Here is a 25,382-nt window from a genome sequence, read left to right as displayed (position 1 = left end):
TCCTCAGTTTGCCTGCCTGTAGAGCAGAGATAATATTTTTCAGTCCCTGGGGGAAGATCACATACATGAAGGACTTTGAAGATAAAAAGCCCTCTACACTTAGCTATTACTCTTAGCTTTACACAGAACCAAAGCATGCAGTGCTACCTAACTCTTTTTGCTCCTGTATCTCTTGAGTGATTCATGCATGTCTAATACACAAGAACTCGGAATCGGCAATGTGTGGCCACTGTAGGGAAAATGGATCTGTCGGAATATGCCTTACTCCTGGTTTTAGCCAATGGGCAGGAAAATGTATTGCTAATTTTTGCAGGGGTAAACTTTGTTTTTCCTTCAAGCTTCAGCTGCTGGAGTCATGTGAAAGACAAGGGCAGCTGGGACCAGAGGGAAAATGTCATTTTTCACAGGATTTAATGATGCTAATTGCTGAGTTGAATCCTGGTACTTAAAATTTAATTAGTGGGAATGTCTCAGCATACTACAGGAGTCTCATTTTCCTGATCAGATGCTAAATTGATTTAATTTAGGTGAAGGAATAGCTAATCCTTCTCTTGAGATAATTCGCCTATGGCAGAGAATTTTTAAGCTTCAAAGTGACCAACTACTGCCCAAACCCGTATTATAACTTCTTATGTTAACATAAGGTAATTGTGGTTCTCCAGTCTTTACAGGTGGGGTTATACATGCAGTGGTAGGGTTTATACAGAGACATCATGCTCTTGTTAGCCAGCTAATACAGCTGGAGCAAGAATCAAACTTTCAGATAGTTTGTGTTCCTGAAAGAGTCTCTGTGTTTTGTTTGTTTGGGGGTTTATGCCTATGTGTGGCTTGGTTTTGGTTTGGTTTGTTGTTTTTTTTTTTCTTTGATAGTATTAGATTATCTGATAAAAGTTACTACCTCTCACAGACAAAACAATAAAAGCCTCTGAGGCAGCACTAATCAAGGGCAGAAGTCACCAGCTCTTAAAATGTAGTTTTCTGGATATAGCTCAAAGAAATCCTGTATGGACGTATTGGGAAAAGAAGACATCTCCAACCATACCTTGTTTGTCCATGAGGTGTATAAGACCTAGCTGATAAGGTTAATACAATGCTGCTTTTCTGTCTCGGAGCAGGAGCTCAGAAGTGGTAAGACTGAAAATGAGAAACCTGTCAAAAGAGGCTGCTTGGGCTTCTTCCGGTGGTTGCCCAGGCAAATGCTTTGCCCTTGCTGTGGTCCCTGACGGCCAGGGAGGTGCTGGGTGGCTACCCTGTGCCCTTTGTAGGTCATCGTGTCTCACTGTCGAAACAAGAGAGCATTGAAAGTTCCTTGGAAACGATGAATGTTTCTTCATTGAGCTGTAGCTTTCCTTTGGCTGTTTTGCAGCTGAGGCAGCTTTTTGGGAGTGCTGTGCCTGCTTTTTCTCCAAGGTTTTACCTGGCAATGACCAAGTCAATGGCAGATGAGAGATGGTCTCAGCTGGAGCAGTAGCTTCAGAATGGTAAGCTTGGCTAGAACAACCTGATCACCTTTCATACAGAAGACTAAAACCTTTGAGGATGTGTCTGTAACTGTGACTGCAGGGTGCTTTACCTTCTATGCTCTGCTGAGTAAGGCTGTGTCTAAAAGTCTGGGACTAGCCGTTGCAGCCCTGTCCTGTCTGGTTCACTGCTTATAGAACAGCAGCATGTCTTATTTCTCTTATTTCTGAAGCAGCTGCCTTTCTGCAGCTTTCCCAAAATATAAAGGTGCAGTTTCACACTAAACTTAATTCACTTTAGCCTTCCAGTGGCAGCCTGTGGTCTGGCTTTTCACTGTTCTTCCAGATCAGTGAGCTGAGCTAACCATCTCTGCTGCTTCACGTCTGCCAAAGCTGACATTGGGCTGGGTGTGAGAACTCACGGCTGGTGGGTAAAAGAGGGAGGCGAAAAGGGCAGGCACTTGGGCTGGTGGAAACGTAATACGGAACTGGGCTCTGTATCAGCCTCTTCCCTATAAGAGTTTCCAGGTTGATTTGTCATAATTATAATGAGGTTGTAGAAAAATCTCAGGCAGAATGTGTTGTCTTATAAACTAGGTTTGCAGGCTCTTAGAATGCATCTCGGGAGATTCGTATAAGCCAGGAAATTAAATAAATAAAAATATTCAACTACCTCAAAAGAAAGGTGTGTGAGGGGGTGAGCTTGAAGAGGTTTTGTAGCCTCTGGCCTCAAATACTTTGTGCCAGGACTTACAAAACAAAACCTTAAGATTAGTCTTTAAAACTTGGTGATTATTTGATCTTTCTCACTTAAGTTTTCAACAGTTACTTTTGGCATTAGAGGCCAAGAATGACCATGGATTTATGTGGCCAAGCACCTTCCTGTAGTTTTGCTTTAGGAGAATAGCAGCACTACATGCGTTTTGCACTTATCATAGCTTCAATGATTTAACAGCAGGCTAGTAAAGGTAGCTGTGCCAGAAACCAAAGGATAAGTAGTTTAACCAGCAGTCATGTATACAACTTTTTAGACATTAGCCATCTTTTGGCTAAGTTTGGCTTCCTCCCTCCCTGTTTTCCGTTAGTTTTTCAGTTACTTTGGATTCAAATATTACCAATAGTGATGTCTTCAGAGGTTTCTTTGAAAGCTACAGCAGGTAAGTTTTGAATTTTTCAGCCAAATAGTTTGTTGTATGAAAGAGTTGAAATATCCCACCTCCTGAGTTCAAGGCTTCCTTTGCTCTCTTGCTTTCCTTGTGTTCTCTGTCTTGTAAAGCAGTGAGTTCCAATGACAGAGTGCTCTCTGTGAAGCCTGGGTGGCAATAATAATAGTGGTATTATTGTTTTGTCCATATATGAACTCCTTTCTCACATGGAAAGAAGTTTGCTTTGGTTTTATATCCTGTGGTGTATCTGATGAATCTAAACAGTTCCCAGAAGAGTCTTTGTGAGAGCTCAATAGAAGGATTACACACATGCTTGGATTTTGCAGCTGTAAATGCTTTTTGATAGTGTCAGTGCTTTGGACAGATAAGTGTATTGATGACTGCTGTGAAAATGTCATGTTCTCTTATCTTGCGACTGCAGTGATGGGCAGAATCTGGCATTGTATTTGGGTTGGTGCAACCTAGATAACTCTTGCAAATCCATTTTCATGTGGTCCATGACATGTATGATCCTTGGCAGGCTTGGATAGCTCTTGCTTGTGTCTGACTACTGCAAGGTGCTGTATTTCTCTTTTTCTCCTTTACCACCTCTCCAGCTGCTGTGGTTCTTATGAGGATAGTGGTGGTTTGGAGCAGGTGGGTGCAGTATGACTCCAACAGTATTTTCAGGGATGGGATGCTGCTTACTTTTCTGGGGAGTGCTTGGCATGCTTCTGGTGCTGCTGTAACCCACTTGTGGTGAGTTATTCTGGAGAGAGGAAATGTTTTGAAGGACCATGTAAAGAGGTTTGTGACTTGAGAGCTCTTTGCTTGCTATGTATGATTAAAGGAAGTTCAGAAACGCTGTAGGAAATGAAGAAGTATTCCTACCGAATTCTAGAAAGGTTTTCCTATCTACTTTGTAGATAAAAAGACAGTTTATTTGCAGTCTTTTAAATTCAGACCTGCCAAAATGCTCAAGACACTGAATTAAAAGTCCCTTTCAGATTTCTTTTGTGATTTCTTTTGTGAGGAGTAGTCGCTCTTTAGTTCTAATCCAATGCCAGCTATAGCCCTATGGGTGACTCCCAGCAATTACTGCTGAGTCTTAATTACTTTTGACAAGACTGATAACAAGTCTGCTAAAGACAGTTAAGTCCATCAGGAATGCCTGCAATTTGCCTTCAAACACTGCCAATTGCTTTCTTTTTGGCAACATTCTGGCAGGAAATAACTCCTCAAAATGCATGTTTGCAGTGTTTAAAGATGTCTTTTGGCATGCCAGTAGATTTCTCTCAACACCCCATCAGAAATGATGTTGTATATTTAGGTTTTTCTGTACTACAGGCCCTTTTGGTGAAGAGGGGTGACTTAATAAGTACATGTGTAATACCTGATTTATGGGTTATGTATGTATGTGTTTGTGCTTATTAAGGCATGTGATGACTGTGCTGCCAAAAGCAGTCAGTTATTTTGTAGAGTTCGAGGTAGGCACTAAATTATACCTTAAATGTTAGTGCAAGGTTAGTACATTCTCAAGACATAAAATTACCCCAAATTTCTGTTCTATAATACAATGGAGTTTCATACATGATGTTTAAGCTTACTGCTTGGCAAAGACAGGAATTCTCCAGCTTTTATTTGCTTACAATTTAAACTAAAAATGGTTGTGCATACATAAATTACTGCTTCCTAATACAAATAGCAGTAGTGCTTTATGTGTTCTTTCATTATGGCAAAGAACAAATTTCTAAGAGAGATCAAATAACTGTGAGAGACAGCAGTGCATCCACTGTCATTAGCTGTGCACGGTGCCTTTAATTGGTGTAACTAGTGGTTGAATATTCATTTTGGCTTTTGTATCAATCCGTGTATCATGAAGAATCTCGCTCAGCAAACTGGCTTTGGCGTGCATGTTCCAGTATTTATCAGTATACTGGGACTTGTGAGATGTTTTATGGCAGAGTGATGAAATTTCTGTGCCAGCATTGAAGGTATGGAGTGAAGTTCATCTTTAAAGCACCTTGGTATTGATCTTTCCTTGTTCCTTGTTGAAGATGTCGCAGCAGATGTTGAAGATGTTGAAGACGTGTTGCAGCACTTGGCATCCTATACGTTGCTTACGAGGGTTTCAGTGTTACTGCTACTTAGTGTTGAAACCAGGCATTACCCCAAACTTGCTCTTATGTTACATTGCAAGAGAGATGATTAATGAAAGATTCAAGATGATTAATGAAAGATTCAAGAATAAAGCATCATTAAAGTGATGAAATAGCGTGCTCCTTTTCTGTCAGTGGCATGGACTGGCTTTTATTAGGCAGTCTTGGCTACCTGAAACAAGTTAGTGCACACCTGTACAAGCAACCTGCCAGCTAATGTAGAAGTGACAAAGGAACCACACTGCAGGTGGTGATGAACAGGAAGCAGTCAGCCACTTTTCTGCCACCACAGCTACTTATTGAGCACAGATCTGTCTGAAGGTAAAACCAGCTTTTGTAATAGAAACCTTCAGTTTTAGTAGATTGAGATGGATGTGATTGCTAAGCTAGGGTTTTTTCCTAACAATTCTACTGCTGATTTGTTTTCACCTTCACTTCTATCTTTCATTACGAGAGAGAATAGAGCTGTTCTCTCAGGTAGCCTACTAGTGCTTGCTTTGTTTTCTTGGCTTGTCTTAAAACAAGCAGTATTTAAGCTTCTCACTGAAGAGATTTGTGTATATCACTGACTGAAATAGAAGATGCAAAAGAAAATCAAACTGAATTTGAGACCCTTTTGGTCCTTGTCCTGTGTTTTTCTTCTGAATGTGAAGGCTGTGCAGAGATGAGCACTCCCTGAAGTGGGAAGGCTGTGCAAGGACCATGGCTTTACTGCATCTGCCTGACAGTAGTGAATACGACTCTTTTGTATCCGCCCTCAACATCATGCTAACCAGTTCTATGCCCTGTATCATATCTAACAGGGCAAACTTTTCAAGTGGGGACAAGGCCATGCAGGTTAACCCTGCTTTCCAAGCCCCTCTTTTGGCCTAGCAACACCTATACCTGTTGCATAGGTTGTTATGCTTTGCTCCTTATAACAGGCATGCTCTGGCTGTTTCCTCAGCAACCTAGTCTCATGGGAGGAGTTGTCAGGGGACAGGAGGGCTCCTAACACATGGGAAAGCAGCTTGGCATAATGGATGCTTTGCTCAGAATGTACATTGCTGGAATATTTCCAATGGTATCATGTGCTGGAGTTGTACAACTGAACCCAGAACCTTCCTGCACCTCCACTCTTCCAAACTCTGCAGACTTGGCCAGTGACCAAGCTTCAGTATACGCCCTGTTACCTGCAGCCCCTAAAGACAAATGGCACAGTTCTTGCAAGAAGTTATTAACAAGATGTGACTTTTGTGGCTGTGTTGTGTCTTCTTTTTCGTCAGGAAAAAGACAGTATGAGCAGTTACGTGCAACCCTAACAGTCTCCTTTTAATGGAAGTCAACTATATCCTTGAATGGAATTCAAGATCATGGTATGTCTCTGTATTAGGCACCCATGGAATAAGGTGGTTTATTTGGGATGTAGCTGTGAGGACAGTCAGTCATTATGCATTTATGAATAAAATTGAGACACTTATTCTTGCAGCAGCAGAGGTTTCAAGTTAGTGATGTAGGAGGCTGACCTTTTCCAGTCTCTGATGCTGGTAAACAGCAGCTTTTAGCATGTGCAAAAGGATTCAGGTGTTGGTGAAAGGACATGTGAGAAGTTTCTGAGAACTTGAACAAATAGAGCCAACCATTGCCTGATAACAGGCAAAAAGCAGAGTTCTTATGTAGTCCTTCATCAAAGGACTCTGTAATGTGCTTTTCCTTCTGAAAAGCAAGCCATGAGGTCAAGGACTGAATGAGAGCTGTGGTGTGTGTGCTATTGAAAGTATAGGTAAAATGCAAGCCAGAAATCTGCAGTGTTACCAGGAATCAAAGCCAGTCTGATCATGGATTGCATTTTGTTGGACAGAGACCATGTCTCTGACGATGCAGCCCCTTCTTCCCTGCCCTTGCAACACACTCAGCGTTGTGCAGGTAGTGGAGGAATGCACGTTTAACAATCCTGTAACTCGCAAATGGGTTTGGATGTGTATGTACACGAACAGGAGTCAGGCTGAATAGCTACAATTTAAGCACTGCTCTAAGAATGTTACTGCTTCATATCAAACCAGGTTGGGTTTCTTATTTATAAACTTCTATTTTAAAAGTACAGCTGGCCTGATATCTGAATTTCATGTGCAAAGTTCCCATTTCTTGTGTGCTGGCTGGGGGGAAGGTTTCTGGCATAGAAAACTCTGGAGAATTTTAATTCAAGGATGTCTCGTTTATTTTTCTATGTTAAGATTCAGTTCAGTGCCCTGACCTGCTGTTCTTTTCAACCATGTTGTAATAAGGGCCTTAGTTCTCACCCTGTCTCCTTTTATGGCATATGCTTCTTAGCTGAGCAACAAATCCCTTGAGAGTTTGCTGAGGGTTCAGGTTGGCATTGACTTCTGTTAAAACAAAATCACTTAAGTTTTCTAATGGAAAACTGTGAGGGAAGATGTAGTTGCCAGTGGAGAACTGTATAATAGATACTCCTTTTGGTTCCTTTATTTGCAGTTTTTTTTTAATTCATTTGAGGTTTTTATTGTATTTGTTAAAGGAATTTGTTCTTTTCACCAAAACCAAAACACAGAGGAAACCCCTCACCGCCTCTATATTATTCTGTATTCCTATGTTAAAGACTGAGCTCTGCTTCAAGCTACAGGAGCCAGCAAGTGGGGAGTAGGCAGCAGTTCTGGATGTTACAGGAGATTCTACCCCAGGTAATGGTAGCATCATGAAGGGAAGATCCAAATAAGCAGTGCAAGAAAATGCCCAATTCTAGTTACATGGCAGGTTCCCTGAATTTCAGGAGCAGTAGTATAAGAAACGTGGAAAGTACTGCTGGACATGTTGGCAAAACATGGGGGGAAGATGGTGGTGGTGGTGTGGGAGCTGTGTCGGTGACTGCTTTGAGTAGATGAGGCAGTGACTCTACTACTTTTTCCAAAACTACAACAGCAGCCTGCGAGATCTGAACTTCTCTGACTCACTGCTGCAAACTCCTTTCAAGAGTATTTTTGTGTCTGTGTTGGAAGTGATTGGGATTGCCATGGGCATTTACTAAATGGATTATTGCTAATGCCGATAAATGGTCTTCCCTTTGTATTTCTTATGTATATGTATATGTATATGTATATGTATATGTATATACATATTGTATATACATATGTGTATAAGTATATATTTATGTATAAACTTATGCTGGATTTTCTTGTTTTAGGGACATGTCCATTTGTATTTCTTCACTTAATACTGTCTTCTGCCTTACAGCCTGCACTGTTTCCTCCTTTTGTTTTTCTGTAAGTAAATTTTTGTTGGTCTCAACAATACTTTGCTGATAAGAGGCTAAACACAAATATTTATGACACTGAACAATGTGCGGAGCTTCTGGCATAGACAGTTCTGTCTTCTGTGCAGAAGCATGTGATAAAGTGGGGAGAAAATCCCCAAACCCAACAGTTTAAGTTAATTCTTATTTTTGGTTTGCTGTGTCATAGCCATAGTAAAAGAACAGTGATCAAAAGCTGGAGATAAGAGAGTAGGGAATTTGTCCCCAAGACCATGAAATGAAGCTGTGCCTGTAGTTCAACAGAGTCAAAGAAGATAAAGCATTTTTTTAAAAGACTGTAGAAACCACTGGATTGAGTATTTAACAGTGATATTTAATGAGACCATTGTAGATGGGACTGAGATTTTCTTTTCTCTAATACATTCTTTCTTGTAGATCTTCAAATTAATCTGCCGACTGTTAGGTTGCATGGTGTTTGTGGAGAGCTCAAACTATTAGGAAGTGGCTTGAAAGTGCCCTTTTTCTTCCTCTCATGATTGCTGAACAGTGAGGTGGTCAGTAGGGTAGGATGCTGTGATGAGTGACGCCCTTGGTGCGGCAGAAGGGTAAAGTGACCTTTATGTCTTTTGACTCTGGGCTGCCAGTGAATGAGATGGCCTACACCCAGTCTGTGAAAGCTACAGTAGCAGCAGTGAGGATGTGGCAGAAGCAGGTACATGAAGTCGCCATGTCCTTTCCCTGTGGGAGCTTCAACATTAGCAGCCCACACTCGGAAGTGCTTACTGAGGTGTGTGAGCCTTTGCCCTCACCTTCACCCAGCACTGCTGAGGCCTGGGTAGTAAACTTGCTATATAGTGATCTGCTTGCTCTTTGTCAAGAGTCAGTGATGAGCTACATATCTTTACCTCATTCTGCTGTTTGCATCCCATGTTTGTTCTGAGTTTTACATACATTTTTATTGCATGTGAAATATTTCATGCCAAAATATGTCTGCCAAAGGCATTTGTAAGAAGTGTCTGCTCCTTCCCACTTCAGGAAAGTGGTAAAGTACTCAGGTAAGCACAAGATATGATGATCCTTGATGTGAGAGTGGGGCTTTTATATCTCCACAGAGGCAAAGTAATGCTTATATTAAGAGGAATGATTAAACCTGTCTCCTGGATAAAAAGGAAATTAATTTGAGGATAAAGATTAACTCTGTGTGGAACCCCAGAAAGACTTCAGCCAGGGCATTGGTTAGTGCCTTGAGAAGAGGTTCTCTTTTAATATGTGCAAACAGATGTGTAGGCATGCAGCTAGGTGAAATACTGGTGCCAGGAAAACCTGTGGGAAGTCTGTTTAAATAAAAAAGATAATTGTTTCATTTTTTTCTCAAGACCTTTTTTTCCCTACATATCATTCTACAAACTTTTGACAACATGTTCTTAATTTTTAAATCTTTTGGAGAAACAAGTAATTTAATCCTACCTTGAAGTAAGCCAGAATTACTGGAAAATGTGGTCTTTCCCAGAAAGTTACCAGTATGAGATAAGAGTGATACATCCGACTACATTCTCCGGGGTAGCCAAAGAGGGGCAGTGATGTACCCAGCATAAATGTCAGCCTTGCCACCCTGCTCTTGTTGATGCGGGAGTCAGGAGATGCTCCTGTATACAGGCACCATGAAGACTCTGCAGCAAGATCCTGAGAGTACTTGAAACCTAAGGGCTTCCAGATCTTCTTAAGTACTCCCATATCTTCCACCAGGCTAGGTGGATACAAGGAATTAAAAATTAATGTTGCATGCAGTATGTATAATTGCAGCATTTTCCACCACTATGAGTCTCAAGGGAAGTACCTCTCCTTAATGAATCAAAATGCCAGGAAGATCATTGCTGTCCTCTGGTACAGTGCAGTCAACAGGAAGAGGAGCTGCAGTGATGAGTTTCTGTCACCTTATCCAGAAGCATCCCCAAGGGAATTCTCAAACTAGTCTTGATTCTCTTGAAAAAAGAAACTGATTTTTTATATATAGCAAGGAATGGGGCTTTCTGAATTTGAGTTCAGGAAAATCTTTTACAGAAATACAAAGTCTTGATATAAACCCAGTGGAAAATACCCCATTCCTGTGCACTGCCTCACTGTTAGAAATGCATGCTTTACTTCTAGTCTGACTGCATCTATGATCAGCTGACAGGCCATGGATCTGGCTTCTGTACTTCAGTTTTCCAGACTGCAAATCACCCCTTTATTATGTCTAGACATATGACAGTTCTCTGAGGTCACTTACTTGAGAGCTGTTTCCTCATGACCTAAATGCTTTCAGGTTTCTTCTTATACCCTCTCCATTTGTGGTGGCTTTGAATCTTGGGCACTGGCACTGCACAGCGGCTCTGTTAAGATACCATAGCTTCATTATTCTCACTGGAGGTTTTCCTATTTACAGGTACAGGGGTGCGTTTTTTAGCTTTTGGCAAGATTGTGGCTTTGAATACTCGCATGCAGCTGCTTATCCACCTCCTCTTTTTGGAGTCTCTACTTCCTAGGATAGTGAATGCATCGTTCCTACAGATGCTGAGACACTAACCTGTGCTCGGCTTAACTTCAAAGTGATTTTCCTCTAATTCTGCAGTATCCTCCCAGTTGCGGTTCTGCATATGTTTGGGTGTTTGTGGGTTGGTGTTGGTTTTTTTTTGTCATCTACAAGCTTTAACAGTAATCTTAGTAATTGAAGGAGTCCAGCGCAGAGCCACAAAGATGATTAAGGGAGTGGAACATCTCCCTTATGAGGAGAGGCTGAGGGAGCTGGGTCTCTTTAGCTTGGAGAAGAGGAGACTGAGGGGTAACCTCATCAATGTTTACAAATATGTAAAGGGTAGGTGTCAGGATGATGGAGCTAGGCTTTTTACAGTGATATCCAGTGATAGGACAAGGGGCAATGGGTGTAAACTGGAGCATAGGAAGTTCCACGTTAACATCAGGAAGAACTTCTTTACTGTAAGAGTGACAGAGCACTGGAACAGGTTGCCCAGGGGGGTTGTGGAGTCTCCTACACTGGAGATATTCAAGGCCCGCCTGGACAAGTTCCTGTGTGATGTACTGTAGGTTACCCTGCTCTTGCAGGGGGGTTGGACTAGATGATCTTTTTAGGTCCCTTCCAACCCTTGGGATTCTGTGATTCTGTAATGTACTGTTTACTAAACAGTAATCTGAATTGTTTATTTTACTTCAGGAAATAGGGAAATGGACCATCAGCATCTTCAGAAGAGCTCCAGCAATATGAAAAGCAATAAAACAGTGTTGTGTTTCTACCTAACAGGATACATTTAAGATCCAAACCCAGAGAGCCTTTTTGGATGTTTACCTCGCTGATGGCAGCAATATTAGACTTGAGATCCAGACATCGGACACTGCAGAAAGAACATGAGAGGTAATGAGTTTCTAGAATTATGTTGAAACTTCCATTTCTGAGAAGTGGGGAAAAAAAGCAGATAGTCAGGAAGTTATAAAAGACCCTATTTGAAGACATTCAAAAAAATCTTTTGTGTTTTTTGAGGGGTTTATTGGGGTGGGAGGCATTGCTCATTTTGCACATGAGTGGGTTTGGTTCTTGAACTTGTCCGTAATTTCTTAATGTTACACATGGTATAATGTTACAGTGATGGTCTGATCTTGGCACTTACGTCCTGGCCGGTGCACTGCTGTTAGAATTTGGTGTGCAACTGGTAGATTGTGTTTTTTGCATACTTCTCCTTTACTTATTTTGTGTCACAGAATCATTTTGGTTGGAAAAGATCGAATCCAACTGTTAACCCAGTACTGCCAAGTCTACCACTAGACCACGTCCCTGAAGCACATGTACACATCTTTTTAAATACCTCTAGGGATGGTGACTCCACCACTTCCCTGTGGAGCCTGTTCCAATGCTTGGCAACCCTCCCCCGATGTTTGCTGTGAAACTGTGGGACTTCCTGTTGGTGCAGTTCAAGTACTGTGGCTCTGGGATGTCCGTAACAGCTGTTGTAATACATACAGTAAACAATTGCTAGTTGCATTTTGAAACCAGGAGCAACCAAACATTGTTTACACAACTGATTGGCTTGCATCTGAAACTTTCAGATGGGGCTCCCTTCGTATGCCAGGAGAGGGGGAGCAGTGGTGACTCTGCATGTTTTGTGTATTTGCATGTGTGTGTGCACAAGCAAGGCTGAAGCCTCTGCCTTGGCTGCTTCCATTTCCTGATCTTTACAGCAATAACAAAGCACACACCTGCCAGATGGGAACTCATTTTTTATGGGAATCTGAAACTTCCTCTCATCATGCAGGAAACTGTACTGTATTTCTGCTGTGCCTTTGCACTCTGAGTTTGTGGAGGTAGTTCTCAGCTGGCCATAGGCACAAGCAAGCTGAACATGTATTTGCTCTCCTCCACCAAGCTGACATGGTCTGGCCATGTCAGATACACACGGTATCTGTGCACAGTTACCATGAGTTGGATAACACAAGGGAACCCCTTGCTGGCTTTGTTCTGCCCTGGGGTTTGTACCACCTGAGGCAATGCTAGGACTGGTTCTTCCATGAGAAGGTGTCAGAATTGGCCTTAGACCCTGCAGCAGGAGACTTGTGGTGTGGGAGATGCTGAAGGCAAAAAGTGTTGGGGATTGCAGGAAGATAGGAATTTTGATTTTGGGGGAGAGCAGTATAATAGATTGGAAGAAGTAAGGAGACATTTTAGGTAAGAGACTTGCTTAGGGACCTTGAGTAAGGAAAGGATTTGCTAATATGCTTTAAAAAATAGTAATAATTTGGGCTTGATAAACTTGTTAGCTTGCAGTGGGTCCAGATAACTTCCAAGCCGGGGAGCGGTGTTGTATATTGCTTTGTATATTGCATTTATAGACACCTAATGTTTTTGTGGTACTGTAAAGAAACAATGGCATGTTAAATACTGCAGACACTATTTCTTTTCTTGGGACCTTAAGGCTGAGATAGAACTTCTAAGAACTATTTAACTTCTGTCATTGTATATGTGCTGCTACGTTGACTGTCTTTTTTGCAGTGCAGGTAGATTTTGCAATGGTCACTCCTTAATATCCTGGTGCTCAGGCAGCATATACCAGCTTGTGCTTTGATCTGAGAAATAAAATAAGTCAAAATCCTACTGAATGAAATATGCGTGTTTGACATTCCTGGGAAATGCCATCCAGTATCCTTAGTATTTTGCTACAAAGGGGACTTCTTAGCACAGAGGCAGAAAGAATGGAAGACAGTGCTGCTAATACTTTTATGTCTTTTGTACTTGTTGAACTTCTGTAACTCTCTTCCCATTATATTTGGTGTCTGAACTGAGTGTGAGGCAAGTGATTTTTATGCTCTGCTGCCCTCTCTGGTAACAGCCCGCATATTAACAAGTATAAGGAAAACCTCCTGAATGTGTTCTTCAACTTTAACTTGGAACAGTTCTTCCTAAACTATATTTAGCTCAATGTCTACTTTTTTCCATGAACAAAAAATGCCTGCTTTTTAAACCAGCTGATACAGCTGAAGAAAAGCCTTCTGAACTGTGGAGATGATTGAATTTACAGTGCTACCATTGTGACACAGAGCTAGAAGTGGTTTGGGATGGTCACGCTTTGGAAGAAGACTGAAAACTGGTATTTCCACCTTATGCTCAAAGAAAGTCCAGCTTCTTTGACCACAGCATGACTCCTCCATCAGGTTGCACAATCTGCCAGATGAGCTATGACAGGAGTACTCTCAGGGGTGGAGTGTTCTTACAGTTGCCACACCACTTTCCTGAGAGATCTCAGGAGATTATGGTCACTGCAGGATTTAGGAATGCTCTGACGGCACTGTGCTCTTTTAGGTTATGGCTGCTTTGACTTATGCTTTGATTTTTCAGTATCTAAACCAGAACAAGACAATTGCTCCCATCTGATTCAGCAGTTTCTGTGCTCGCCTCTCCCTGATTTTTCTGTCTCCATTAACCCATTGCGCAGCTGGTACTGCAGAGAAGTTCATCTTCTGTTGGTGCTTCATCTTCTCTGAGAGGGCAGTAGAGGGGCCACAGCAAGCTAAAACAAATCCAGATGTCAAGCTGGATAGGATTTTTCCTCTGTATGCAATAATGAAAGCTCAACAGACCTCAAGTCTGCTCTTGTCAGAAGCCCTCTTGCAGAACTGTAGAACCCTGCAAGTAAGACCAGTGCTTTCAATAAATGGACAGGACTTTTAGATATTTCCTAGAAAAACAGAGGACTGTATCAGCTCAGAAAACGCATCCATCCTGTAAACGTACATATTTGTGATGCTCCGGAGCAACGTTGTTAGCTCATAGCACACAGTGCTCACTGTACAACAGGATGTAAGGATTTAGTAATAAAGATTTGGAGGAACATGGCGGATGCCTTGTGGTAGAGGATACTTAAATGCATAACACAACAGTAAACGTTTTCTGGTTTGTTACATTTTTATGCTCTTTTGAAACTTAGAAACTCCTTTTTTAAGTTTGAAACTCCTCACAAACTCAAATGCTGCAATACAGAAGTGGTTATATTTGCTTCTAAACAGGCAATTATATGGGACATAAGGAAAAAATTGAAAACAATTAAGGAAAAAAATGTTCAATACTTTTTAACATATTCCTGCTAATGGATAGCTAAGTTCCTGATCTTTGTTTTTAAAGGTTACATTATGCAAGATAGGGCTATCAAGAGAATAAATAAAGTATTTAAGCTTATTTTTCTTTCAAGGTCATGACAATGGAGCGCTCTCTGGTAAGATTTACATGGTGCTTAAACCAGCTCTCCCTTAGCTATTTTGTTGTCTGAAGTGACTGAACCTGGAGTCTGAACAGAGCTTGTATGAGCCTGCCCAGGCTGAAAGACCCACCCTGTCTGATAAACCCCCGACATTCCTCTCTCCACATAGCTTGGAAAGAGTGGTAGTGGGGAACCAAGTATGGCAGTACATTGTGTGGTACAGGGGTGACACCTTGCCATGCAAACATCATGTTCCTTTTGCTTTACACAACATGTAGCAACTTTACCACATGGGAACTATTGGGTGTATCTTCTGGGTAGGTATTTAATCAGATGGCCATACCTACATAAAACAGTTCTTAATTTACGGCTCACATGCTGAGTTTAACAATGGGACAGGAAACTCTTTTGTTATATTTATAAACAATGTCTGTGGCTTACTTTCCTTTGTATTATGACATGTTTCCTTTCTTAACTGACAGAAATGTAAGTTTAACCACGAGGGTACTGAGCAAGCTATATCTCAGGGTTGTGAGTCTCCGTGGTCAGTGTGAAGGGGCTTTTCTGTCCTCTTAGGTCTACTGATGTCCTGTTTCCCATGTTGGCAGCTTTGTGGATGAGGCTGGATCCAGACCTGGGATGGGGTAGCCTCGGGTCACATCAGGGAAGTGAACACAGTGTTTGTTACTGACTGGAGAAAAGTTTGGTTTTGCAGCCTCTCTGTGTGGCCTTAACAAGTCATTTAGCCTTTTTTCTTCTCATTGGTATAAAGGTGTTAATGCTCTTCTGAACCTTTTCTAGATGAAGGTCCAGTAGTAAAATCAGGCTTACTCAGTGGCGCAGGAACTCTACTCTTGTGTCTATTTGATATGTTGTTCCCCTGCCCCCTTCTCTCTGTCTGTGAAAGCTATTTCTGAGTATACAGAATCCCTGGCTATTATTGTCTCATGTATCTGGATATAACAAGTTTTATATACTCTCCTGTGGTTGCAGATGGAATTATTTTTGCCTTGCATTGAGATATAATCAGATACACAGCATAAGATACAAGTCTTTCAGTCAATTACATTTCAATGCATCTTCAATATTCCTCGTAAATAGATCAAGTCCAAATGTAACCCACAATTCACTGCCAAAAAATGTTTGCTCACACGCTTAAAATGACATGTTTAGGTGTTCTGCTGAATTGTGGTATTAGCTTAGAAATAAATGGTTACAGGTTTGGGCCTTTAGACCCTTTTAAGTGTGAGGAGGAAAGTAGTGACCTCTGAAGAGTGACATGCTTTTCTTGCTGTACGTTAGTTATACTGCTGTCTGGTGTTCTGGTGTTCAAGAAAAGCACCAGTCCTGGAAGCTTGCATCAACGTCTTTTCAATGCAGAAACATCTATCGTGCTTAGCTGTGTTCTGAGAGAAAGATATTCTGCAAGAGCATAGTCTAAGGGAGCAGAGATATTCTGTAAGTAACAGAGCTATGTAAGTTTACACTGAAGAAGTGAGAAAGATAACTAACCTGTCTCCATGCTTTACCCAGAATTTAAATGTCGAGTTACTTGCTCCTGCAAAAGCACACTGGTAACCAGCACTAACTGATATACGACAGCAGCTGGGCTGTTTCACTGCCTGTCTCTGGTTTTCCTTCTTTTCCCAGTGGTGAAAAAAGTGGCAGAATTTGAACTTCCTTATGTGAGTCTTCAGAGCATGAAGGAGTTGCACTGTAAGCTTGGGATCAGAAAATGGTGAGCAACAAGCTTAAGAGACACTACCAAGATGCGTGATCACTGCTCTGAACAGAGAAAGACATCCCTTGAAAAACTTGGCTACAAAGTCTTTAAGCCTCAGCAACTTCACTATTTTTCTCTGAGGCCAATTTGTTACTGGAATTGGCTGGCCCAGCAGGTTTTATATTTTATCACTGAAAGTGTCCTTTTCTGCAGCTAGTTATTTATTCTCTCTATTCTTTCAGAACCTAGAGAGGTGCTTTGTGGCTGCTTTCCTCTTAATTTTTATACCTGCATAATGCAGTGATCACAAATTGGAGTATACTTGTAAACAATATAGAAAAGAACTGTAAGTTCTGAGTTGCAAGCTGCAACTCTGGGCAGAGAGAGGTTACTTTATATCAGAAGTGCTCATTTCTATATGCTAATACAAAAGATACCCGAGGCCATAGCTTGAGCATTTCTTTTGGTAAGTGGCCTGGCTTAGGCGGCAGTGCACTCTTCCCTTTCATTTGCTCAAACCTCTGGCTCCTCCTTGGTTATGCTGGTAGAATTGTGTGGCAGACATGGCGAGCTGGAGTGGAGAGCTAGCCTGGCCTAAAAACAAGTTGCTGGCTGTTAAATTTATTTGGTTTTGATGGCCTATTTTTGGCCTGGGTCAGTTCCCCAGTCTTGTTTGCTGTGCAGCAAACAGTTGTGCTGACTGGTGGGTGAGGATAAAGCCCAGGGACAGGGAATCTGGTGCCAAAGTCTTGCTTGTCAAATAGTGCCCTGGGGGTGTAGTTAGGCAGTATAGCTGAGCCAGGCTAACGGCTCACAACTGTGATTGTGGCCTGGTCTGCTCTCTACAATGAAGAATTAAAAAAAGAAAAGGTTTTTGCATGCTTAGTGAGTTGTATTGGCTGCATCAAATGAGTGCCAGAGCAACAGCCATGGCTGGGAACAGAAGAGGAAGAACAGACCATATCTTTTGGTGACAGCAAACATCAAACAACAGAAACTTGTTTGATGCTTGTAACTTGTCTGGTTTAGATCTACTGGGCTGGAGCTTGACCTCTGCAAAGCTTTCTCTGTTTCCCTATATGTGCCCTTATAAACTGCAAAAACCTAGCAGCCTAATGAAAGAACTGTGTGGTTCTAAGGCATGACAAAGTGACAGTCTGAGGAGATGACTTCTGCCCTCATGATGACTTCTGAGGAGCCTGACTTCTGCCCTCATGCAGCTGCCAAGCACAGAGGTAGGCAATGGCAGCCTTGGGGTGGTTTGTGTGCTTCAGGAAGTGTATTGCCTGCTCAATGTAATGCAGCTGTCCTGCTGTATTCATTCGGTCACGTAGACTTACCTAAGCTGTCTTCCAGAAAACAGCTCAAGCTAGCTGTTGCAACATGGCACTTGGATAACTATTTGACTTGCTTTGTTGCTGTACTGCAGCAATTCTTCAGTAGCTGGTATTGCAGCTGGCTGGTGTACGGTCTTGTACATCAGCAGTGCAGCATGGCACTGGATGCTCTGAGAGTCTTACCAACTTTAATGTAGACAAACCCTGAGTTGTTTGAGAAAAACAAGAGGAAAATTTTAGTTCTAAACTGCAGCTGTTATGTTTGATACCACCAAAATCAAGGTGGAGAGATTGGATCACCAGACTTCAGTTTATTTCCATTCTGCTACAGTGTATAAAGAATAATCATAGTACACACTTCAGAGGAACAACTAGGTTTTGTTTTGTTAATCTGGTAAGTAATGGGATCTTTCCAGGTTGTGCTCCCATCATATTTAGCTGAAAAATCGCAATGCCATATTTAGAAGCATATCTACATATTTTATTACTTTTCCCATTGGCTTGGAAAAGGTATATGGATCCTTCTCTTGACACACTGCTGATGGATTGTACAGCTTCACTGAATTTGCTATATATGCAGGTAAAGCTGAAAGGTCTTTGTAAATTTGAAAGCTATCTTTCCAATATTAATATTTCTTGAAATGTTTGTAAATGGTTCCTGTTTAGCACTTCTTTGTTGTGCTTTTCTAAGTGCTGGGTGTAGCTGTGGTTGATCATGCTCCTTTTTCCCTCCAAAGTCATGTGCTAGAGAGTCTAACTCATCTATGTTTTGTGCATGGAAAAAGTATTGCATAAAAAGGACATATTTAGGATATTTAGGTATCTGTCTCCTCTGTTTTCAAGTGTATATGGATGTATCTGTATCTGTAATATGTAGGCACTCTGCCGTGCTGTGAGAGCATTTGATTTCTGAACCGTAGGTGTGTTGAGCTGTACTAGCTTTGGAAACTGTTAATTCAGGAGGAAAGAACGGTGTGGAGTGAACTTGACCTAAAATCAAAGGCCTTGTTTAAAAAAAGCTCTCTGTGTGTGTTTCTAAATGTTTGTGTGCAAAAGGAAATACATTTTTGTTGACTTCTTTGGCTATTTTAAAAACCTCTCTTAAGGCAATCCAGGAAGTTGAGAGGAATTGGATTAAACCAACAGAAGAGCAGATGCAGGAACCTGGATTTCTACAAAAAAAAGGCAAACAAAGTAAAGGTAAAATGGTATCTTAAAAATAACATAAACAGATCAAAGGGGTGGTTTTTGAAGCAATGATGTGACTTTAAAAATAGAGCGTGGTTTTGTGGAATGGTTTGAGCTAGAGAGCCAGGTCTCCCATCTCCTGGTTAGATACTGAGCCACCAATAGAAAAGGAGGTTACTATCTCTGCTAGCATTTTAAAATATCCAAACAGAATTCCTTGGATCCTGAAGGTTAGCAGGAAGTTTTTGACTGTGAATGCTATTCTTTATTTGCTGAACTCAGGTGCAAAGGTTTGTCAACCAGATTAGGAGATCAGATGGAAATTCAGAGTGCTAGGACCACTGTTCTCATAGTTCTTACTGGCTGTTTTTTTGTCTTCCTATCATCATATCTCATAAGCATCCAAAAGACTCAGCTTATCATATTCAGTGTGTGTGTGTGTGTGTGTGTGTGTGTGTGTGTGTGTAGAAATGAAGTTTCGAAGTCTGGACTGTGAGTGCTATTCTCTGAATCAAGCACTGACATACTGTGGTGAATCTGGGTCCTCCCAGGAGAAAGTGTTAGGAATCTGAAAGATTTGCCTTTATAAGTCACTAGATTTCACTTGCCTTTACAGCAAATCATTTCAGTTCTGTCTTTTTGGTGCAGTTCCTGGAGCTGATTCAAGAAATGCAGTTCTATGGATACGTACGGATTGATCCCTGCATTTGTGACTATCCAGAAGAAGGCTGCTCAGCTGACATCTTTGTTGGCAATAATGAGATTCACTGCTGCATAAAACTGCCTAATAACCAGACCAAAGAGGTCAGCTTTAAAGTCAACAGGTTAAGAAGCTGGCAGGTTACCTTTCTCATAAGTACTTCACTGATTCTGTGTCTGAATTCATTTTTTCTTCATGAAAACTAAGGTAGTCAGGGAAGGGCAGATCTGGGGAGAAGGGGTGGTCTGTTTTAAATCCCTTTCACTTGCCCATATTCCCCTCCAAACCTGTTCTGGAACATATCCCCTTAGCAGCCTTTACAGCAGTAACCATCTAGCCTTACTCTGCTATATTTCTCCCTTCTGTAGTATTCCATGTAACACTTTACCTGCCACTTTGTTTTCCCGTTGGAGGTAGAGTTGTCAAGCAAGTTTTGCATGGGAGCAGAACAACTGCTTTAGCCATCTTTAGGCTTCTAAATACTCCCTTGTTTTACCTCTCACTTGCACCCTCTCTGAGAAGTGTGCTGGTACAAATTTCAGCTGCTTTATTTATATGCTATATAAAATGAACCTAATTGATTAATTCTGATTTAAGGCTCAACACCTTAATGCTTCTTTTAGTAGTTTCTTCTGTCCATTGGCTGGTTTTTGGGTTGTTTTACAGGGTGCTACAAAGGATGATGAAGAAGACACTCTGGAGCTTAGATTTGAGCACAATGACTCGGGCACATGGCAGTGGATAATTTTGTACACAAACCAGGTTAGTTCCCAGCCCTTTTAGGAAAGGATCAGATTAAAATGTATCTTCAGCCATAAGGAATTTTCAGAAGTGGCTGATCCATCTCTAACGGAGAGCAGTAGTGATGCTTTCAAGCAGGTTAGCCTGGTGACAGAGTTATGTGGGGGAAAGCATCTGAGTTCCTAGTGTAAGGGGAGGAGAATTTGTGTTTTCCACTGAAGAGAAATGTCTAGCAATCAGCAGCAAGCCTGGGATGGGGTGTGGACAGGAGCCATTTATATACTGGTCTCAGTAAGTATCCAAAATCATTAATTGGTCAGACCTACCAATTGGTCAAGGGCTCCCATTTTCCACAAAAATCTTATTGTTCAAATATAAATATGCCATGTTAACACAGGTTAATGGAGGGTGTGAATATGTGACATCGTAAGTATATTTTTTTTGCATATAAATAATTCTTAAATAAGATTTTATAGGGTGCCAGTCCTCCTACTGTTTTTTCAGGCAGCTCTTTAAAGAGAAAGATATCCAGGAATTCAAGTCATCCATCTGTGGTTATGCTGCCTAGCAAATAATCCAGACTCTGCTGTATCAAAGACAGCACCAGTCTCAGTTTAGGTACAGAACGTCTATAAAAAGTGCATAGCCTGCTATTCAAGTAAACTGCTTCTCTTTCTTGCCTCTGAGACCAACCCAGCAGCAGAAAGGATTTTTCAAGTAAAATCAAAATGCTTAATTTATCACACATGACTTCTGAATTCCAGGGTGATGATGTAGTTCACACAGCTATTTAGTAAGTGTTATTTTCCTTCCACACTTAGGTTTTATGAGAACATGAGCCATAAGCAGTAAGCTTTCTAGTTTCTTTGCTGCTGGAGAAAAAAACCAAAAACAAAACCAACTTAATTCAGTAGAAATTCTCTGTGAAATCCATTAGGGTTGTTCTTGATGCACTGACATGTTGATTAGCAACCCTGTGTCCCACTTTGCTCAGAAGTGTGAGGAAGAGCCAAAGGCCAGAAATATGCATCTACGTGGAAGAAACAAGGGTTTGATGCAAGAGCCCACTGCAGAAAACGGCATGACTGGATGATTTGGAGCTTAACCAGAGATGGTTCCTCCCTTCATCACTGATGTTGTAGAATGTTTTGTCTTCAATTCATCTTTTGGTGCTTGACGCCCTACCTGAGACACTGCTTTTTGGAGACTAAACAGTGAGGTGCATCTCCAGGGAGCAATTCAGAACTTAACTTGGGCTGCAGTATCCCAAAGAGTTGTACAGGCTTATCAGACAGCCTAAGGAACTAAGAACACCACCACTCCTCTCTGAGGTGCCTTTGTTAGGTACTCAATATGTCTGATGAGTGCATACTGCTCTGTTCATATTAGATGTGCAAGATGTGACTCTGAGATGGTCTACAAACAGCTGCAGCCATCTCATGTAACCCCAGGCCTTTGATTTTTGACGGTGCCAAGTGCCTGTGAACTCCAGCTTGCTTCATTTGTTGAAGTGGTCTTGATGCTTTTTATTAACCTTACTTAGTCCTTAGTTTAATTAAGCAGCCTTTCAGGTAGGAGCCACAGACAACTAGAGAGAATAACTTGCTTTACAAAGCCAGTCTTAAAAATTCTTATTCTCGACTCTGAGCATTGCTGTGAGGGTTAGTCATGCTGAGGCTGGGCTTTAAGCAACTGCAGCAAATCCGGTGCACTGTGAGGATGCTAAGCACAGAGTAAAATTAACTGATTCAGGGAAGTAATAGTCCAGTATGAGGGACTGCAGTTTTCTGGTGGAGGACAAATGGAAGAGTTGAGTGCATCTTTTAACAGAAGAAATCAGAATGTTCTGTGATTTATCCTCTTTAGGCCTTTTTGCTCAGTAGCTGCTTGAAGAAAACGGTATCAGAGCAGATGATAAAGGCAGCCAAAGAAGGCCAAGAAATGGTGAGCATGTGTGTTTGTTGGTGTCAGAATTTGTATTTAAGAGAAATAAGCCTGCTACTCTAACATTCTTTCAAATGTGCTGAGAGAAGTCCCATTGAGAAAAAGGATCTTACATGTTCCAACATTTCAGTAGAGAATGAATTGACTAAAAAGTACATCTTTGGTCAGTTTTACAGAAATAAACCACCTCTAACATTTAAAATATTATCATCAGAGATTTAATAATCTGTTTCGCCTTCCCTCCTTGACTTAAGTATTTGCTGCATATGATAAAGGATATCTATGGCATAATTTTTGTATGTTCTGCACTACCCTGTTGTATCCATTTCTGGCTTCTGCGTTTCCCCCCACTTCACTTGCTTGCTCCATCTGCTGCAATGTTAGACCAATTTGAGATCTGTGACATTCACACCAAGAAACATTTTGGTTTTAAATAGAAGTGTTAATTAAATGAAATTCAGGTTTGTAGCTAAAATACTTCTGCTATCTTTTGTGTAGCCTTTAAGGATGAAAATGTTTAGATACTTGTTATTTGAAGAAATAATTTCCAGCTTTAATAATGGCTTTGTTTAACCTTGTGCTATCTAAAGATTTTGAATGTCTGCTAACTGAAAACTTCTGAAGAGAAAAAAGGGAAGGAACATGTGTGATCTTCTAGACCCATGCTGATTACAGTGAGTAATGAGGCAGTGAACAGTGTGTTATTTCATAGCTTTAAACTATAAATCATTCAGAAGAAAAGACCAATTTTAATTTTGGAATAGATTTGACCTCTCCGAGTTTATTTGTAGTGGAAGTACAGTAAACATTTAATTATGAAGATGACCATTCATTACTTTAATATTCAGCTGTTGCTAGCATTTCTTGGACTTGATTAGCTTGGACTAAAACAGAATTACAAGAAAGGTAACTGTGCTAGGTCATTTCCTACACTTTCTGCTGGGTTTAACTGAATGCTGCTTTGCTCAGTGTAATTCGTTACAGTAGTTGGGGGAGCATTCAATCTTACTGTAAGTTTAATTTTTTTCAGTCTGTTTAGGAGATGAAGATGCCTGAATCCAAGACAAATAGTAAGAAATCCAGCATCCAACAAAAGCAGGTTAGTGAGTGAGAAATTGTCTCCAAGGTGTAAATACAGTGTGTATTGCTTGCTAGTGCTGTTTAGACCAACCTCTTTTTCTGGTTAGGGAGACTCCTAATAAATTTAATATGAAGTTCTTCAGGCAGGAGAAGGAGCTAAGCTTGAACTTAAGGAGAAAGAAGAGGGCAAGAAACATGCCTGAATAAAAAATTTATTTTGGTTTGGGTTTAATGACAACTTGCTTCATTTTATTGCTGTTTGCAAGTGTTTCTGAATGAGACACTTGAGGTTAAAGAGAGTATATACAGATTGTGTATATCCACATGCAACTCCTGATGTAGTTGACGTACTTGGATTCCACACTGGGATTGTTTATGTATGTGGATTGTTCTTGGTTTTCTTACAAAATCTGACTGCTGCACTGGATTGTCTATTCAAACAATAATTTATCGGCTGTTATGCTGACCTGTTATTATCACTGTACTCCTACAAAGAGGGTAGATTAAATATTAGGAAGAAGTTCTTAAGTGTAAGGATGGTGAGGCATGGGAACAGGCTGTCCAGAGAAGCAGATGATGCCCCATCCCTGGCAGTGTTCAGTGACAGGTTGGACGGGGTTTGGAGCAATCTGGTCTAGTGGAAGGTGTCCAACCCCTTGCAGAGGGGTTAGAATTAGATGATCTTTAAGGTCCCTTCCAACCCAAACCATTCTACAATATGATTCTATGATGTGTTACCACATTTGGAATTGCCATTCAATCTGCACCACACTTAGTACACTGCAATATGCCTTAAGAGCAGAAACAACTGTTCATTTGTCCTACTCCAGCAGGGAAAATAAAATCTGTCCTCTCAAGTTTCTCTTACAGAGATCAACCACTGCTCCTTAACAGTATCATGTCAGATTTTCTAGCTTAATTTTGTATTTGCCTATAATTATTGAAATACATATACTCTTTGAGTGTCTATTTGTTTCACTGCAGGTAGTTCATTTGGGTTTTATATCAAGGAAAACATTTTTGGTTAGGCCAAATGAAGATGACTGTATATTTGAGAAAATAGGAGAAGAGGACCCATAATAATTTATTTTGGATATTTTCTTTCAAAATTAATTGTCTGGGAATAATAAAGCTATTGTTGAAACTTCGAACTATAAGGGCAAAAAAAATTCCCCAATCTTCAGTGTAATTCCTTGCCTTTGCAGAGTCCTTTGCAGTATTTACAACTTTACTGAACCAGTTTGAAAACATGCTGAGAACTTGGAGATGTCTTACATGGATGCTTTTTTGGCTTTTTTCCCCTCCAGACTGAAATTGTTGGGGCAGAAAGGGGTGGGCTAATTAGAAATGGTGCTGTTAGAGGAGGAAACAATATTTACCTATCAGTTATGTTTCTGTGAGTATCGCAGTTAGGGTGATGGCTGAGCAGGCTGTTGCCACCTAGACATTTGTCTGGAAAAGGCATTCCTAGTGAGTGGAAAAGAATTTCCTACAATCATCCCCCTTATCAGGGCCAGTCATTCCTTTCTGGAATGTGGGGCTGATGTGATGCCCTTATTGACCTGTTGAGTCAGTGCTGATTGAGAAGCTGCCACACTTTGGAGAATGAAGGTGTTGACTAAGTGTGGGGAGAGCACCAGTTAACCTGTGTCACTACATCAGGAGTTGTACTGGTTTACACTGATGACACTGGGGAAAGCAAGTACCTGAGGTAGCTGGGTAAAGGTAGGATTGCCATTAGCCGCATGCCATTAGCGACATGCCTAAGTTGGCTGCTACTGCAAGGAGACTAAAAGGCCTAAACCATGATACTCTCCATACCAGAAGGATCTGGGGTTCTTCTTCGTGTTCTCCCTTTGAAAGGCAGGATCAGCTGTGAGAAAAGGGGAAGGAAGGAAGTGAAAATTATAATAATTAA

General features: G+C 41.0%; 1 protein-coding gene across 1 annotated transcript in view; it reads left to right on the top strand.

Moving 5' to 3' along the window:
* SNX31 (sorting nexin 31) overlaps positions 1–24,615 on the top strand; it is a 30,382-nt gene extending 5,767 nt beyond the window's left edge. Inside the window, exons 2-8 of the mRNA XM_065668705.1 lie at positions 11,310–11,420; positions 18,918–19,011; positions 19,648–19,803; positions 20,366–20,461; positions 22,307–22,384; positions 23,424–23,483; positions 24,449–24,615. Coding sequence (XP_065524777.1) covers positions 11,347–11,420; positions 18,918–19,011; positions 19,648–19,803; positions 20,366–20,461; positions 22,307–22,384; positions 23,424–23,483; positions 24,449–24,544 — 654 coding nt within the window. The 5' untranslated portion in view covers positions 11,310–11,346 and the 3' untranslated portion in view covers positions 24,545–24,615. The remainder of the gene's footprint in view (positions 1–11,309; positions 11,421–18,917; positions 19,012–19,647; positions 19,804–20,365; positions 20,462–22,306; positions 22,385–23,423; positions 23,484–24,448) is intronic.
* The last annotated feature ends 767 nt before the right edge of the window (positions 24,616–25,382 follow it).

This window comes from Lathamus discolor, chromosome 2, assembly GCF_037157495.1.
Source record: "Lathamus discolor isolate bLatDis1 chromosome 2, bLatDis1.hap1, whole genome shotgun sequence".
Lineage (NCBI taxonomy): Eukaryota > Metazoa > Chordata > Aves > Psittaciformes > Psittacidae > Lathamus > Lathamus discolor.
This window is presented reverse-complemented; position numbering and strand designations above follow the sequence as displayed.